The following is a 17,852-nucleotide window of genomic DNA, read 5'->3' on the forward strand; positions in this document are numbered from 1 at the left end:
TTTTAATTATTATATTTCTTTATATAATATTATTATATAAATAAAATTATTTTATTATTAGGACAAAATCGAATACAAAAATAATTATGCTTATATTTGAAATCACATTCCTAGATCTCAAGCATATACCTTCACTTGCCTAGATAAAATATTGTGCTGATTTATCTGAGTATTCGTTCTTAGAGGTCTAGCTGACTTTCTGGAGATTTTGCCGAATTTCATTTGGGCCTACACAGGCCAATCACCAATTCCTTAAGTACTTACTATGTGTTTTGGGGGGAGAATCACAGAAAGAGGAATAAGAATATTCTAGGCCGATATAAAATATCAAGGAGCCAAAGCAAATTGCAAAGATAGGGGCCTGCTTGAAGAGATTTTCAGTGCATCATTCCAGGCATGTAAATATCTTTTATCCTGTTTGCAGAGTGTTTTGGAAATCAAGGCAATTGTACACAAGAAAACTGACATATGATTCAGATGAGGGAGTCCCACTTACATGGAGAAGAAAGCATTTTAAAAGGAAAAAGACGAGACCACCACGAAGTGCAGGTCTACAATGAGATGATCACATTTCCCTGTTCCATATGCAAGCATGAAATTGACCTACCTGGAATATTCCTCCATAAAAAGCAGCATGTAGCTCTGGTTACACTGGGCTTTCAGTGGATGGGTGGGAAGAAACCAGGGCTCTCAGCGATTGCTGATCAGAGGCAGTCCATCATTGCTAAACTATTGTCATCTTCTGCATTTACTGAAAAAATCTTACATAGCATTAATAATGCTTTTGAGCTCCTTTGGAAGAAACAAATACCAGCATACTATAAGATTATTGATAACATTCACAAGAGTTCAATATATCCTCAAAAAATCTGTCACCTATTAATTAAAGGAGCAGCCATTTGCGAAGACAGGAATTCTACATGGAGAGCTGACATGAATGATAAATTCGCTGTCGTGAATAATTTTGGCAACAAACCCAATGTGTGTTTTTTTGGTTTGTTTGATGGACATCACGGTGCCTCGGCAGCAGACTTGACTTCAATGGAACTCCCAGTTTTACTTCTCCACCAACTTTCCAGACTTGATCCTTCCTACGAAATGACCCCTGAAGAGCAAAAAGTAATCAATTCTTTTCACACAGTGTTTAGAGAAGACTACAGAGCTATAGAAGACTCCTTCTCCTCCATAAAGAAGAAGACAAAAGCATTGAAATGTGAGTATGAGAACATACACAAAGCCTTTGCAAAAGCATTTTGGAGAATGGACAGGCTTTTACGTCTTGGAAGGAAAGAAGTGTCCAGGGCTCGATGGAGCGGCTGTTCTGCAGTTACTTGCATATTGGAAGGCAACATTAAAAGTCCCAAAGCTAAGACATCTTGGAGAAGATTCAGTGACCTTGATGCTTTGGTCCCTTTCCAGGGGATGCCGAAAATAATTTCTGGAGTGCTACATATTGCAAACACTGGTATGTATATTGAATGGTACCAGGTTACACCTTAACATGTTTTATTCCTGGCAGCAAAACCTCTCTTGCTTCCAGAATTATCTAGTGACCTATTATTTAATGACTTACTAGTGCCTAGATATTTCACCGACCAATTTAAGAAACGATCAATAACCACAGCTTAAATGTAGATTTGCAGGCACAAAATGAATTGTAATTATGTCTCAAGGAGGCACGTACATGAAATAATGTGACCAAAACATGACGTTTTCTAAATGGGGTAGCAACACATCTATTGATAAAGGCAAAGCAAATCTATTACATTTGCTCAGATCGGAATGAAACCAAAACATTTCCCACACTTTCCTTTTTTGGGAGAATGGAAAGTTTTTTGAGTGTTGTTAGTATAGCTGCTCAAACTGGTCAGTTTTTCTGGTAACTAACATATTTGCAGCAGGTCACTCTTGTGCTCACTGGCCAAGTTGCATCGATTTCATCTTAGGAAAAACAATCGTTCATGATTCAGTTTTATAGGCGTGTATTTCCTTCTCCAAAAATTTTGGCTGGATTCTTTTAATTTTATTTCAAGAAACAATTCTTTTGACATGCTGTGCTAAAGTTCTAGCTAAGGAGCTTGCCAAAATGGAAAGCCCAGAAGTAAAAGAGTTTTAGCCAAGTTAACCCAAGTTCCATGAGATGCTTAACTAGGGTTCCACCACCCCTTTCCTTGGTAAAATTATTATTAATGACAGTGTCCACTTACTGAATATTGCATACAGAGTAATTTCTCATGTAGTCTTCCAAGAACTCTGATATCTAAAGATATCTAAGTATTGTTTTTAAAAATATATATATTCGACATGTAACATTGTGTAAGTTTAAGAAGCACAACATGTTAATTTGATACATTTTTATATTGTAACATGATTGCCATTGTAGCGATAATTACCATTTCTATCACATTACATAATCATCATTTCTTTATAGTGGTTGAAAAAATTAAGTTCTAGTCTCTTAGCAAGTTTGATGATTAAAATATATACGTTCTCTCTCTTCCCAATATTGTGTATTAGACCTCTAAGACGTATTTCCTGCTCATTGCAAGTTTGGACCCTTAAACCATATCTGTTCTCCTTCCCAACCCCTGCCGCCATTTCTAAGTGATGTTGACCCAATTGTCCAGATGAGAAAATAGAACCTCGGAGAGGTGAAATTATTTGTTCAAGGTGTCAGAGGTAATAGGAATTGGAGCTGGAAATCAAACTGCCTCTGAAGGGGATTGCTTCCAGAGTCTGAGGAGTCTGGGACTCAGGGAGTGGGACTTTGGCCCACACCAGGGCCAGATATACTCACCAAGACCATGACAATGTCAAGGTCCCTGGAAGCCGGCCTGTTTCTGATCTAACTCTGGTTGTGAGCCCAAAATGAGAACACCAGATTAAGCAATACCACGGAGCCAAGTGCAATGCCAATTTCCTTGGAGCATTTGCCATTTCTCAGGCCCTACCCTGAGGTTCCAAAGTGCTTCAGAGCAGGCCTACTTCATGGATGGAGAGTTTTCGGATTTCAGACTAATCTGGGAACAGACCCATATCCTTGAACTTTGAACCTCTATTAGAAAATATCACTTGATATCATGGTTCCTGGGAAATTAAAGGAAAATATATGAGATACTTAATAAGTAGATACTATCATCAAATGTTCAGTTTACTATGATTCATTACTTCCAAGCCCACTGTTGTTTGGCAGGTTCTAATTTCCAGGTCAAACATTTTTTGGATCTAATTTACAGGCTTACATACATAACTGTGTTAAAATATTTTCATTAGGGCATCCTTCATTCTAATAGAAACAAATAAGTAGGTGGAAAAAATCCAACTTGTGAAAGGGAGGCCATGATTTATGATACAAAAATGCTCCTAAAAGAAAGTAATTTAAATGAGTTGCAAAAAATAAATGTTCACACAAATTTATCAAGGGCATGTTTTGTATTTTATAAAACAAGACCTATAAAGATAGCAAGGGAATTCATTTTTCTTGTTTGAAATGTGTCAAATACCAGTATCATCACAACTCTGGAATTAAAACCAAGAAAAAAACTCCACCTCACTTTATAATGAAACATGAGTGTGGTGATACAGTCATTGAATAAGTGTTGAATTTGTGCATGTGGAAAAAGATCCTTCCAGACATTCTTGACTTTTTGTTCTTAGCACTTCTCATTTATATTGCATTTTATCACTTCTCCTGGTGCTGTCTTATTTTACTTCAGTTAATCCTCACAGGATTAAAACTCAAACATATTGATACAGCACACATAATTACACTTTTTTCACAACATCAAATAAACCACAAATTTTTATATTTCTAATTAACCACACTAGTTCCTTATAAACATATGGGATTCTTATTTGATCCCTTAAATCCTTTTCCCCAGTGATGTTATATTTAGTACCTTTATTGAGATACAACTCACAAAGCACACAGTTCATCCAGGTAAAGTCTACAGTTCAATGATTTTTAGTATATTCACTGATACAGCCTTTTCTCCCCATCTTTTTATCTTTGAATCAAGTGTCTTCTTAGAGAACATATAGTTGGATCTTGTTTGTATTCCTTTACTGTGGTTGCTGTTATAAATTTACCATAGATTTGGTGGCTTACACAACAGAAATTTATTCTCTTACAGTTCAAGAAGTTCTAAACCAGCATAACTGGCCCAATGTCTTCATGGCAGTGCTCCCTCCAGAGGATGTGGGAAAGAATTTGTTCCTTGCTCCTTCCACCTTCTGCTTGGCTGCCAGTATTCCTTGGGTTGTGGCCACATCACTCTGATCTCAAATGTGCCTCCATATGCACATTTCCTCCTTCTGTGTCTGTAGCCAAATCTCCCTCTTGTGGTTGAATTTAGAACCCACCCAGACAATCCAGTGTTAAGCATCTCAGGATCATTAATCACATCTTCAAAGTCTTTGCCATATAAGGTAATATTTACAGGCTCCAGAGATGAGGTTCTGCTATCTTTGGGGATTTTATTCAGCCAGCCACCATGTTTGTTTATTTGTTTTTGCATTCTGCTAAACTTTGCCTTTTGATTCAAGTATTTAATTCATTTACATTTAAGGTAATTAATTATAGGGTAGGATATATGTCAGACATTTTGCTGTTTGTTTTCTATATATATATATCTTTTGTTTTTCTATTTCTCTGTTACTGCTTTCTTTTTTTTTCTCAATTAAGATTAGTCATCCTTTTCTTTTTATTTAATTTTATATATATTTTTATACAGCAGGTTCTTATTAGTCATCCATTTTATACACATCAGTGTATACATGTCAATCCCAAGCTCCCAATTCATCACACCAACTCCCCCACTCCCCGCCGCTTTCCCCCCTTGGTGTCCATATGTTTGTTCTCTACATCTGTGTCTCGATTTCTGTCCTGCAAACCAGTTCATCAGTACCATTTTTCTAGGTTCCACATACATGTGTTAATATACGATATTTGTTTTTCTCTTTCTGACTTACTTCACTCTGTGTGACAGTCTCTAGATCCATCCACATCTCAACAAATGACTCAATTTCGTTCCTTTTTACGGCTGAGTAATATTCCATTGTATATATGTATCACATCTTCTTTATCCATTCATCTGTCGATGGGCATTTAGGTTAGTTCCATGACCTGGCTATTGTAAATAGTGCTGCAATGAACACTGTGGTGCATGTGTCTTTTTGAATTATGGTTTCTCTTTTTGAATTATGGTTTTCTCTGGGTATATGCCCAGCAGTGAGATCGCTGGATCATATGGTAATTCCATTTTTAGTTTTTTAAGGAACCTTCATACTGTTCTCCATAGTGGCTGTATCAATTTACATTCCCACCAACAGTGCAAGATGGTCCCCTTTTCTCCACACCCTCTCCAGCATTTGTTGTTTGTAGATTTTCTGATGATGCCCATTCTAACTCGTGTGAGGTGATACCTCATTGTAGTTTTGATTTGCATTTCTCTAATAATTAGTGATGTTGAGCAACTTTTCATGTGCTTCTTGGCCAGCTGTATGTCTTCTTTGGAGAAATGTCTATTTAGGTCTTCTGCCCATTTTTGGATTGGGTTGTTTGCTTCTTTAATATTGAGCTGCATGAGCTGTTTATATATTTTGGAGATTAATCCTTTGTCCAATGATTTTATTGGCAAATATTTTCTCCCATTCTTAGGGTTGTCTTTTCGTCTTGTTTATGGTTTCCTTTGCTGTGCAAAAGCTTTGAAGTTACATTAGGTCCCATTTTTTAATTTTTGTTTTTATTTCCATTACTCTAGGAGGTGGATCAAAGACAATCCTACTGTGATTTATGTCAAAGAGTGTTCTTCCTATGTTTTCCTCTAAGAGTTTTATAGTGTCTGGTCTTATGTTTAGGTCGCTAATCCATTTTGAGTTTATTTTTGTGTATAGTGTTAGGGAGTGTTCTAATTTCATTCTCTTACATGTAGCTGTCCAGTTTTCCCTGCACCACTTATTGAAGAGACTGTCTTTCTCCATTGTATATCGTTGCCTCCTTTGTCATAGATTAGTTGACCATAGGTGCATGGGTTTATCTCTGGGCTTTTTACCTTGTTCCATTGATCTATGTTTCTGTTTTTGTGCCAGTACAATATTGTCTTGATTACTGTAGCTTTGTAATATAGTCTGAGGTGAGTGAGTCTGATTCCTCCAACTCCGTTTTTTTCCCTCAAGACTGCTTTGGCTATTCGGGGTCTTTAGTGTCTCCATACAAATTTTAAGATTTTTTGTTCTAGTGCGGAAAAAAATGCCATTGGCAATTTGATAGGGATTGCATTGAATCTGTAGATTGCTTTGGATAGTATAATCATTTTCACAATATTGATTCTTCCAATCCAAGAACATGGTATATCTCTCCATCTCTTTGTATCATCTTTAATTGCTTTCATCAGTGTCTTATAGTTTTCTGCATACAGGTCTTTTGTCTCCCTAGGTAGGTTTATTCTTTTTGTTGCAATGGTAAATGGGAGTGTTTCCTTAATTTCTCTTTCTGATTTTTCATCATTAGAGTATAAGAATGTAAGATATTTCTGTGCATTAGTTTTGTATCCTGCAACTTTACCAAATTCACTGATTAGCTCTAGTAGTTTTCTGGTGGCATTTTTAGGATTCTCTATGTATAGTATCATGTCATCTGCAAACAGTGACAGTTTTACTTCTTCTTTTCAAATTTGTATTCCTCTTATTTCTTTTTCTTCTCTGATTGCCATGGCTAGGACTTCCAAAACTATGTTGAATAATAATGGTGAGAGTGGACATCCTTGTCTTGTTCCTGATCTTAGAGGAAATGCTTTCAGTTTTTCACCATTGAGAATGATGTTTGCTGTGGCTTTGCCATATATGGCCTTTATTATGCTGAGGTAGGTTCCCTCTATGCCCACTTTCTGGAGAGTTTTTATCATAAATTGGTGTTGAATTTTGTCAAAAGTTTTTCTACATCCATTGAGATGATCATATGGTTTTTCTTCTTCAATTTGTTAATATGGTGTATCACATTGATTGATTTGTGTATATTGAAGAATCCTTGGGGCTTCCCTGGTGGCGCAGTGGTTGAGAGTACGCCTGCCAATGCAGGGGACACGGGTTTGTGCCCCGGTTCGGGAGGATCCCACATGCCGCGGAGCGGCTGGGCCCTTGAGCCATGGCCGCTGAGCCTGCACGTCCAGAGCCTGTGCTCAACGTACCGCAAAAAAAAAAAAAAAAAAAAAAAAAAAAGAATCCTTGCATCCCTGGGATAAATCTCACTTGATCATGGTGTATGATCCTTTTAATATGTTGTTGGATTCTGTTTGCTAGTAGTTTGTTGAGGATTTTTGCATCTGTATTCATCAGTGATATTGGTCTGTAATTTTCTTTTTTTGTAGTATCTTTGTCTGGTTTTGCTATCAGGGTGATGGTGGCCTCTTAGAATGAGTTTTGGAGTGTTCCTTCCTCTGCAATTTTTTCGAAGAGTTTGAGAAGGATGGCTGTTAGCTCTTCTCTAAATATTTGATAGAATTCACCTGTGAAGCCATCTGGTCCTGGACTTTTGTTTCTTGGAAGGTTTTTAATCACAGCTTCAATTTCATTACTTGTGATTGGTCTGTTCATGTTTTCTATTTCTTCCTGGTTCAGTCTTGGGAAGTTATACCTTTCTAAGAATTTGTCCAGGGCTTCCCTGGTGGCGCAGTGGTTGAGAATCTGCCTGCCAATTCAGGGGGCACTGATTCGAGCCCTGGTCTGGGAAGATCCCACATGCCGCGGAGCAACCAGGCCCGTGAGCCACAGCTACTGAGCCTGCGCGTCTGGAGCCTGTGCTCCACAACAAGAGGCCGCGATAGTGAGAGGCCCGCGCACCGCGATGAAGAGTGGCCCCACTTGCCACAACTAGAGAAAGCCCTCGCACAGAATTGAAGACCCAACACAGCCAAAAATAAATAAATAAAATACTGAATACATAACTACTTAAAAAAAAAAATGTTAAAAAAAAAAAAAAGAATTTGTCCATTTCTTCCAGGTCGTCCATTTTTTGGCATAGAGTTGCTTGTAGTAGTCTCTTAGGATGCTTTGTGTTTCTGCAGTGTCTGTTGTAAATTCTCCTTTTTCATTTCTAATTTTACTGATTTGAGTCCTCTCCCTCTTTTTCTTGATGAGTATTAGAGTATTTTGTATTAGATAGTTTCTAGTACATCATTTTATTTCCTGTATTTCTTTTACTATATATATATAGTCAAAGAAACTGTTGTGGCCTCACTGTTGTGGCCTCTCCCATTGTGGAGCACAGGCTCCGAGTGCACAGGCTCAGCAGCCATGGCTCACGGGCCCAGCCGCTCCACGGCATGTGGGATCTTCCCACACTGGGGAACGAACCCATCTACCCTGCATCAGCACGTGGACTCTCAACCACTGCGCCACCAGGGATGCCCCCTTTTACTATATATTTTTAAAATATATATTTTTTTGTGGCTATTCTGAGGATTATAATAAAATCTTAAGTTAAAAACAATTTGGCTTGCATTAATGCCAACTTAATTTCAAAAGATATATGTGGCATCTTTGCTCCAATATAGCTCTATTTCCTGCAGCCTTCTTTTTGCTTTATAGAATTACATCTTTACACATTACAAGCCTATAAAGTTTTAGATTATTGTTTTATGCAGCTTTCTTCTAAATAAGACAGGATAATAAAAGTGTTAAAAATAAAATACATTTTTTACTGCTTTATATTTACCTATATACAGTTGACTCCTGAACAACATGAGTTTGAACTGTGTGGGTCCACTTATATGCAGAATATTTTCAATAGTAAACACACTATTACACAATCCATGGTTGATTGAATCTGTGAATGTGGAACTGCAGATATGGAGGGCTATTGGACTTGAATATCCACAGATCTGTTGTGTGTCCTAGAACAGTGCTCCCCAGATTCTGAAAGACAATTGTAGTTACCTTTCTTTTTTTGTATGGGTTTGAGTTACAGTCTAGTGTTTTCATTTTTGCCTGAAGGACTCCCTTGAGTATTTCTTGTATGGAAAGTCTGCTAATGATGAATCCTCTCAGTCTTTTTTTTTTTTTTTTTTTTTGCGGTACGTGGGCCTCTCACTGTTGTGGCCTCTCCCCTTGAGGAGCACAGGCTCCGGATGCGCAGGCTCAGCGGCCATGGCTCACGGGCCCAGCCGCTCCGCGGCATGTGGGATCTTCCCAGACCGGGGCACGAACCCGTGTTCCCTGCATCGGCAGGCGGATTCTCAACCACTGCGCCACCAGGGAAGCCCCTCTCAGTCTTTTTTAACTGGGAATGTGTTAATTTCTTCATTTTTAAAAGGATAGTTTTGCATTTTGAATGTCATCACATTTCCATCTAGCCTCCATGGTTTCTGAGGAGACATAATTGTTGATCTTATTGAGTATTCCTTGGCTGTATGTAATGAACCACTTTTCTCATTCTACTTTCATTATTCTTTCTTTCTCTTTGTCTTTTGACAATTTGACTATGATGTGTTTAAGTACTGACTTCTAGTTTATACTCTTTGGAGTCTGTTGAGCTCCTCGTATGTTTTTATTCCAATTTGGGAAGTTTTTGGCTATTAGTTCTTCAAATATTCTTTTTTTCCCACTTCTGTCTTCTCCTTCCATTATGCATATGTTGGTATACTTGGTGGTGTACCACAAGTCTCTGCGATGATGTTCACTTTACTTCATTCTTTTTTTTTTTCCCTATTCTTCAGACTGGATAATCTCAATTTATCAATCAAGTTTGCTGATTCTTCTGCCAGATCAAACCTGATGCTGAGCTCATTCTAGTGAATTTTTTGTTTAAGACATTGTACTTTTCAACTCTAGAATTTCGTGCTTCTTTGTTATAATTTCCATCTCTTTATTGATAGTCTCTAGTTTGGTGGATCATTGTTCTCATGCTTTCCTTTAATTTTTAGCCCCATTTTCCTTTAAACATATTGATAAATTTAAAAACATTTTTTGTCCAGTTAATTCTAATGCTTAGACTTCCTCATGGACAGCTTCTATTGACTTACTTTCTTTCCTGTATATGGGCTATGCTTGCATTACTATGTTTAATTACTCTCTCATTACTTTTTTTGTTGAAAACTGGACATTTAAAATAATATAGATGTCCTCCCTCTCCAGGGTTTGTTGTTGTTACTGTTTGTTTTGTGACTTTTATGAACTAATTCTGTAGAGTCTATATTCTGTCATGTGCAGACACAATGTCTCTGCTTGGTTGGTTATCCTAGTGTTCAGCTAAGGACTAGATGGAGATTTCCTTAAATACCTACTACCAATATGCATGTCTTCCAGTCTTTGCTGAGGCTCTGTCTTTTTTGAGGCTTGTCTTGTAAAAAATGGCAGTCAGTTTACAACTCTGTCTATGCTTTTACTTCCTACTTGGGTTAATCATCAAGATTAGTCATAGGTGAGAAATTAAGTCTTGTTCAGGTCCTGGGCATGTATACAGCCTGCACACGTGCATGTCCTCTGTTTCCCCAGGAGTATGTTTGAGCTTTTCAAAACCCTCTATAGGTTTTCATTCCTCAGCTCTTTCTTATACTTTTTGGGGGGTCAGCCTCTTGTCATCCCCAGATGCTTTCACTGCCTCAGGCAAGTGTGATTTTAAACAATTGCTACTGATTGTTTTTGGCAAACACATTGAGGATGAGTTATTTGCATAGAGTAAGCTCTGAGTCAAGTCAAATGATGACAAGATTTGAGAATGGAGCTTTCTTCAGGGACTTGCAAGATAGTTCACATAATGACAATTCTCCGGGGATAGATATTTTTAGGGAGGTGTAAAGCCATCCTTTCTCCTGCAGAGGCTGCTAGACTGTTGATTGCAGAGCTAGCATCACTATAAAATGTTTGGTTTTCAAGGCTACTGCAGAGCTGAAGAGAAGTGGTTGGAAGTAGGCCAAGTTACAAGGCCATGACCACTTGGTTTTACCTACTTTAAACTGTTTCTCTTCAATGTTTCTCAGATTTTTGCAAGCCTTTGGTTAATTTCCAGCATTTTAGAAAAGTTGACTTTAACAATTTTTGCCCGTGCTCTCATTCCTTTTACTGAGGAGGAGATTTTCAGAGATCCTTACTCTGCAATATCTAATCTTTTCTTCTGCAATATTGAATCTATTCATTTTAAATTTTGTATTTTTCATCTTCAGAAGTTTGATTTTTAAAATTATCTTCCATGTCCGTATTTAACTTTTTGAACACAGGCAATGCACTTATAACATTGAGAGTTCTTGCCTACTAATTCCAACATCTGCATCAATTCTGGGCAGTTTTTAATTGATTTTTCATTTTATTATGGGTAGTATTTCCCTACTTATTTGAATGCTTGATGTTCTAGTTTCTTAGGGCTGCCATAACAAATTAGCCGAAACATGGCAGCTTAAAACAACGAAAATCCATTCTCACAGTTCTGGAGGATAGTTGACCAAAATCAAGGTGTTTGCAAGGCCATATTTCTTTCCTCCACTGTTCAGCATCAGTTTGAAATAGTCCATTATTCTGGCAGTCTGTGTGGTGGGTGAGAGGCATATATTTATTTTCGGTTCAGTGTTTCAGTGAGGGCGTGGTTCTTTGGGCTCCTAGCTTTGTTGGGGAGAACGACTAGTTTTCCCCACCTTCAACAAGCCCTAGGTTTTGTTTCCTGTTCCATAACCCCGTGAAAAGTCTAAGCTCATTTATTCAGATCAATAAATGCTCTCAGGTAAAAACTGGCTTTTGCTCTTGGCATACTCTGGGATTCAGCCATTATTCTTTTGACAGGAGAATTCTTTACTTTCTTACTAGCTCATCAATGTATATGACTTAAAAGTATATGGGCTTCCCTGGTGGCGCAGTGGTTGAGAGTCCGCCTGCCGATGCAGGGGATACGGGTTCGTGCCCCGGTCTGGGAAGATCCCACATGCCGCGGAGCGGCTGGGCCCGTGAGCCATGGCCGCTGAGCCTGCGCGTCCGGAGCCTGTGCTCTGCAACGGGAGTGGCCACAACAGTGAGAGGCCCGCGTACCGCAAAAAAAAAAAAAAAAAAAAAAAAAAAAAAAAAAGTATATACATTATCCAGGATATTTTCCTATTCTCAGTGGGAGTCAATCCAAGACCCACAATGGCACATTACTTCTCCTTTGTAATATTTGAGTGTTTTAGTGTATCTGCTATTCCAGTATCTTTATGTCTAGATTATATATATTTGTTAATACCTTCTTTTAATGAGGCCCCAGAAACTACGTTTTTTCCCTAGTGTCCTTGTTCTCTGTCCTGTGAGCTCACTCTGGATCCAGAGGCCAAGCATGAATTTACCCACTACTTCCCTATTACTCACAATTCTTTATTTGTTCCTCAAGTCCCCTTTCTTCTCTCTTCTTCTCAAGGTTACCAATGACTCCTTTATCTAATCTTCACAACCTGTGAGGTAAGAATAATCCCATTTTAATAGAAGCTTGAGGCTCACCAAAGCCTTATTATATATGGTTATATCATTAGTGAGCCAGAACCCATGTCCTTTAGTCTATGACTTCAAATGAACACCAGCAGCTTCCTGTTTCTAAGGTGTCCCTTCATTCTTATGTGTCTTCACCTTCCTCATTCACAACTGAGGCTGTGTTTGCAGATCTTTTAATTTGTTGTGATTTTCCTATCTAGATGTGATTGTCCTTAGTGGTTAAATAAGTTGCTTTTAAAATTACTTCCAGCCCCATCTTTTCCCCCTAAAACCTAATTCAACTCCAGAATCACCTTATCTTAAGCAGGGGGAAAAAAAAAAAAAAAAAAAAAATATATATATATATATATATATATATATACACACACACGCGCACACACACACACACACATATACATATTCTTAAATAACACTGACCTTTTATAGACTTTTCCTTCCCCCCTCTCCCTTTTTTGGGGTATGTTGGTTTGTATATATGTGGACTCACATATATACAAACTGGATTCTGAGAATATAATCAACAAATATTTGACAGATAGTTGAGACTGATGTGTGAAGTACTGTTAGGCTCCAGTCAGAAAATGGTGAGCTTGAGTTTCATGCTCACACATCTTACAAAACAATCAAAGGAATCTTTTGAACATACAGTGAAAACTAGCTCCACATCAATAAGGCTCTAATGCTAATCACCAGTAGGAAGAGTCAACACATGGCACCCATGCATACAATTTCAGCCTCTTTTGCCAAAATTAGAATCCTGAAAAAACTGGATCTAAGTTGTTTTCCTAACCTCATCTACAGGTATTTCTACTATGCTTCCATTTTAGGGATACTTCACTAGGGTTTAAATTTTCCTTAGTTTGTTTATGCTGCTTTTCAACTGCTCCTTTTTCTTTCTCCAATAACTATTTCCTCATTTCCCAAGTTCCAAGTTCCTGCTCCCTACTCCCTTAAGCCTATAACTCTTTGTAAGGATTTTCTTGTAGTTTTTTTTTAAATGGGTCTGAAACATTCATAGCTTCATCTCAATCTCTTTTGGATAGACTCTCTTCACCTGCTTTCCCCCTTCATGGAACACAAAAGAAAATAACCTTTGTTAAGTGTCTACTTATTAAGTTACCTTCTTAAACTTGACAAAAAATATTGCAGGTGGTAAACTGTTACTCACGGAAATAAAGTGACTTAATGAAAGTCACACAGACAAAACTGGGATTGAAGTCCCAAGTATCAAGCTCTCAAGTCTTTCCTCTTCCCCATGCTGCTGCTTCTAAGCCAAGCCATCTTTTTATCCAGGGCACTCATGCATCCTAGGGATGTTTCCTTTTCTCACCACCGTATAACATTTCTCTTACTCTTTCTTCCAGTCCTTTCCTAAAACTTCCGTTTAAATGACCTTCATGGCCCCATCTGGAAAAAAAAAAAAAAAAAAGATCTTGCCCATTCAGATCTTGAGTTCCATTTGGGATTGACTCTAGAGGTCATTCTGAAGTTGACAGGGACACCCCTCCTTTTCACAGAGACAACCCAGCAATTGCAGAAGGCAGTAATTGCCTTCTGCATAAGGAACACTTTGCCTGACTATACGTGTCATCTATTTTATTATTTATTTATTTTATTGCTGAGTTGGGTCTTTGTTGCTGCGCACAGGCTTTCTCTAGTTGCGGTGAGTGGGGGCTACTCGTTGCGGTGCACGGGCTTCTCATTGCGGTGGCTTCTCTTGTTGTGGAGCACGGGCTCCAGGCACGCGGGCTTCAGTAGTTGTGGCTCGTGGGCTATAGAGCAGGCTCAGTAGCGTGGCGCACAGGCTTAGTTGCTCCACAGCATGTGGGATCTTCTTGGTGCAGGGCTCGAACCCGTGTCCCCTACATTGGCAGGCGGATTCTTAACCACTGCGCCACCAGGGAAGCCCCCATACGTGTCACCTTAAAAAGGCTTAAATATCATCTCAAAGCAGTTCATTTTAGTCCCCATTAATGTCCTTAAACATGTTGCCCTTCCAGTAACACTGTTCCTTTTTTTTTTTTTAAATTGGAGTACAGTTGATTTACAATGTTGTTAGTTTCAGGTTCCACTTTTGTTCGATAACATTTTTCTGAACAGCACCATCTCTCCAACTACTGAAAGCTGGTAACTTTATGTCTAGGAATTTGAATACTTATTTATGCTCAGATTCATTGTTTTTGTGTAAAGGTCTTCTTCATCACAGTTCACTGCTTAGTTATTCCCATTTCTTCCAAACAGATATTACAGGAACCCTTTAAAGCCAATCTACGTCTCAAACTGTCATGTCTTGCTCCTCTCTCTTCCTTCAGTTCTCCAAGACACACGGATATAGTGTTATTTTTAAATCTCCCTCTAATTTCCCAACTTCCTTGAAGCTCTTTGTTCATTATTCTATTCTAGCTTTCAGCTTAATGTAGACAACCACTTTCAACAACCCCGATTGCAGCTGACAGCACATGCAACCAGAGGTTCAGGAAATAGAACTATTAACTCTGCATATCCACTTTTTCGCCACATCTATTCCATTGATGCTCTTCCAGGGCCTCTTATTATCCTCTATTTCCTGAGCTATGCACGAATAGTTGAGAAACACTGGGTACTTCTCCTTCATTTTCTTCTTCCTTCATGCAAATTCACACAGGTTAAGGATGTGAGTTAGTCAGAAGGCACCATTTATCAGGATGAATAAACTGTCCAAGTAATTAAATAACTCAAATCAGATAGCAAGTCAATGGCAGGGCAAAACCTGCAGCCATTACTTACTGTCCTCATTTTCTAGAAAATTTTATTGTGCTGAGCTTAAGGGATGTTCACAATAATAAAATCAACGAAAATGGCACTTCCTACTCTGTTGCACAGCAATTAAAAAAAAAAAGGCAAAGAGTAGTACATAAGATATGTTTATCAAGCTCTCTGCAGAGGCAACTAAAATCAAAATACCAATGTATTACCCTTCCACTGTAACTACATAATCATATTAAATGCTTTTCAAATCACACAGAAGAAACACAATGCTTTTTCTTTTTGCTGAGTGAGCTTTGGCTTGCCACATGCAAATAAAACATTTAGAAGTCAGTGGATTGACTATTTTGAACCCCTGTATTTCCAGAGCTATGGTCGCACTATTTATATGTGTAGGTACACAAAGAAAGAAATTTTCTAGTTTAAAAGAGGAACTGAACCATATGTTCTCCTAAGAGAACAATTCAGTCTACCCAGTTGGCATGTTCAATACCAACCCATGCTACTTTGCTGGTACAATAATAATTTAAAACTCAGCAGAAGTCAAGAATTATTTTACTGATTTCTGCAGAGTGTAAACAGAATGACTGGCAAAAAAGTTAATAGAAAATATTAATAACCAAACCACAAATAAAAGAGGTCATTCAGTTTTGAGGACTATCATTTATACAGCTATCAGTTTTCCAAAATATTTTCCACACAATCATCTTTTGGTCCCATCCAATAGCTCAGATATTAACAATTGCCATTATGTAAATGAGCCAATAGGCTCACTCTATGCCTGACACTAATGCTTCACCAGCTCAGGCTCTGTCCAACATATTAGGTGTGTGAACCTTACCTTCTGAAACCTAAATCCCTTCACCTAAAACGTTAGGGGATTAGAAATGAAGGCCTGCAACAACAAAATTCTGATTCCAGGTATGGTGCCATGTTTGAAATCAGAATATTCTAACGTAAATTTTGCCTATGATTCCAGCAATATTAACTCTCATAGGTATTATAAATATACAATTATGTTCCTAAAAACTTGGGAAAGTCAATTTTTCCTAACAAACTAAAAGATTCTCAGTCTTTTTTTGTATAACAAAGAAAATTTTGGTAATACAACCATCCTTCAATCTGTTCAGAGCATTATGTTCAGATTTTCTTAAGATTTTAATAAAGCACACATCACAGGTTCATCTGAATCATGAACTACAATCAGATTTTTAATACCTCAGTTTTCAATCAAAGGGTTTAATGTTGGTTAGCTATTATCCATGTAATACATTAATAACACCTATTTTTCTTCATGGGGCTGACTTAATTTCTTTTTAACACACATAACAAACCTAATAAGATGGGCATTAACAGTGGCTTTCTAATTTTTTAATCACCCATACCTAAAATATATTCAGGTTTTAACTTTGACCAGTTAAAAATTTACCAAACTGCACTCTTAGAAAAAAATCAAAGTTTGTATTTTTAATTGAAAAGGCATTTATTAAAACATTTTTAAAATGTCTGCTCTATGGAATATATGTTGGTTATAAAAAAAGTTCAATTCTTGATTCTACAAATATGTAACGCTCAGAATCCGCTTCATAAAAAAATTACTTATTTTTCATTATCTGTAGTTTGTTATTTTAATACTAAATTCAGTATTTTAAACACTAAATTGCTTAAAAATGAGGAATAAATTAGCCCCCCAGTTTGAAATCTGAATTACTGTAAATCTTCTAATAATATCAATACTACATATATTTAAAAAATATTTTTAAGCAGCCTGATTTCTAATTATGAAGTTAACAGCATGCTTTGATATAAATGGTTATAAATATCAAGGATCAATTTTTAATAATAATCTTTTAGGTAATGTGCAAGCAGTCTTATGCAGAAATGGGAAAGGCTTCTGCCTAACCAAAGAACACACTACACGAAACACAGATGAAAGAAGAAGAGTACTTCAGAATGGAGCAATAATTAGTTCACATGAACCATACGGGCTCCTACAAGGGCAAATAAAAACCACACGAGGACTTGGATTTCATGGAAATCTCAAACTGAAAAAATTCATTATTCCAGCACCTCATACTATTTCTGTGCCTATAGATGACTTATGTCAATTCCTTATCTTAGCTACTAATGGACTCTGGGAAGTTCTGGATACAAAGGAAGTCACTGCACTGACAATGACAGCTTTTCAAGTATATAAAGATGCAAAGTGTTCTATCACAGGAAACAAATTGTCACCATCCAAAGGGTCTCTGCTTTTCCCAATCGATGAACAAAACACATCTAAACCAGAAACTAACATCCACATAGTGTTTCAGTGCAAATCTGAAGAACGTGTGTCAACTATAAATTCAAAAGAAAATTTGTCAGATTCAAAATATTCTATTCGTAACCTTAAAAATACAGGAACATTTCCACCAAAAATGACTAAGCGTGATCCTTGCAGTGAGAAAGAAACTGATGGACCAACCAGTGTAGATGGTGTGCCAAAAGACTCAAGTGAAAAAGAGAAAGGATCATGCACTAAGAGTTTCTATGGAGGTGCTGCCGAGTATATCAGCCATGAACTTGTAAGTGCTGCTTTGGCGGCTGGCTCCAGAGACAACATTACAGTCATGGTCACACTTTTCAATGGAAGCGAGTATCTCCAGAGAGCAAAAACATGA

The 17,852-nt window shown here is 37.6% G+C and overlaps 1 protein-coding gene across 1 annotated transcript; it reads left to right on the forward strand.

Moving 5' to 3' along the window:
- Positions 1-477: 477 nt before the first annotated feature.
- Positions 478-17,852, forward strand: PP2D1 (protein phosphatase 2C like domain containing 1; the record flags this gene model as incomplete). The annotated part of the gene is made up of 2 exons (XM_079705200.1): positions 478-1,465; positions 17,044-17,852. 2 exons carry the CDS (start codon positions 478-480, stop codon positions 17,850-17,852), a joined length of 1,797 nt encoding a protein of 598 aa, XP_079561326.1.

Source organism: Hyperoodon ampullatus (genome assembly GCF_949752795.1).
Source record: "Hyperoodon ampullatus genome assembly, chromosome: 5".
Taxonomy (NCBI): Eukaryota; Metazoa; Chordata; class Mammalia; order Artiodactyla; family Ziphiidae; genus Hyperoodon; species Hyperoodon ampullatus.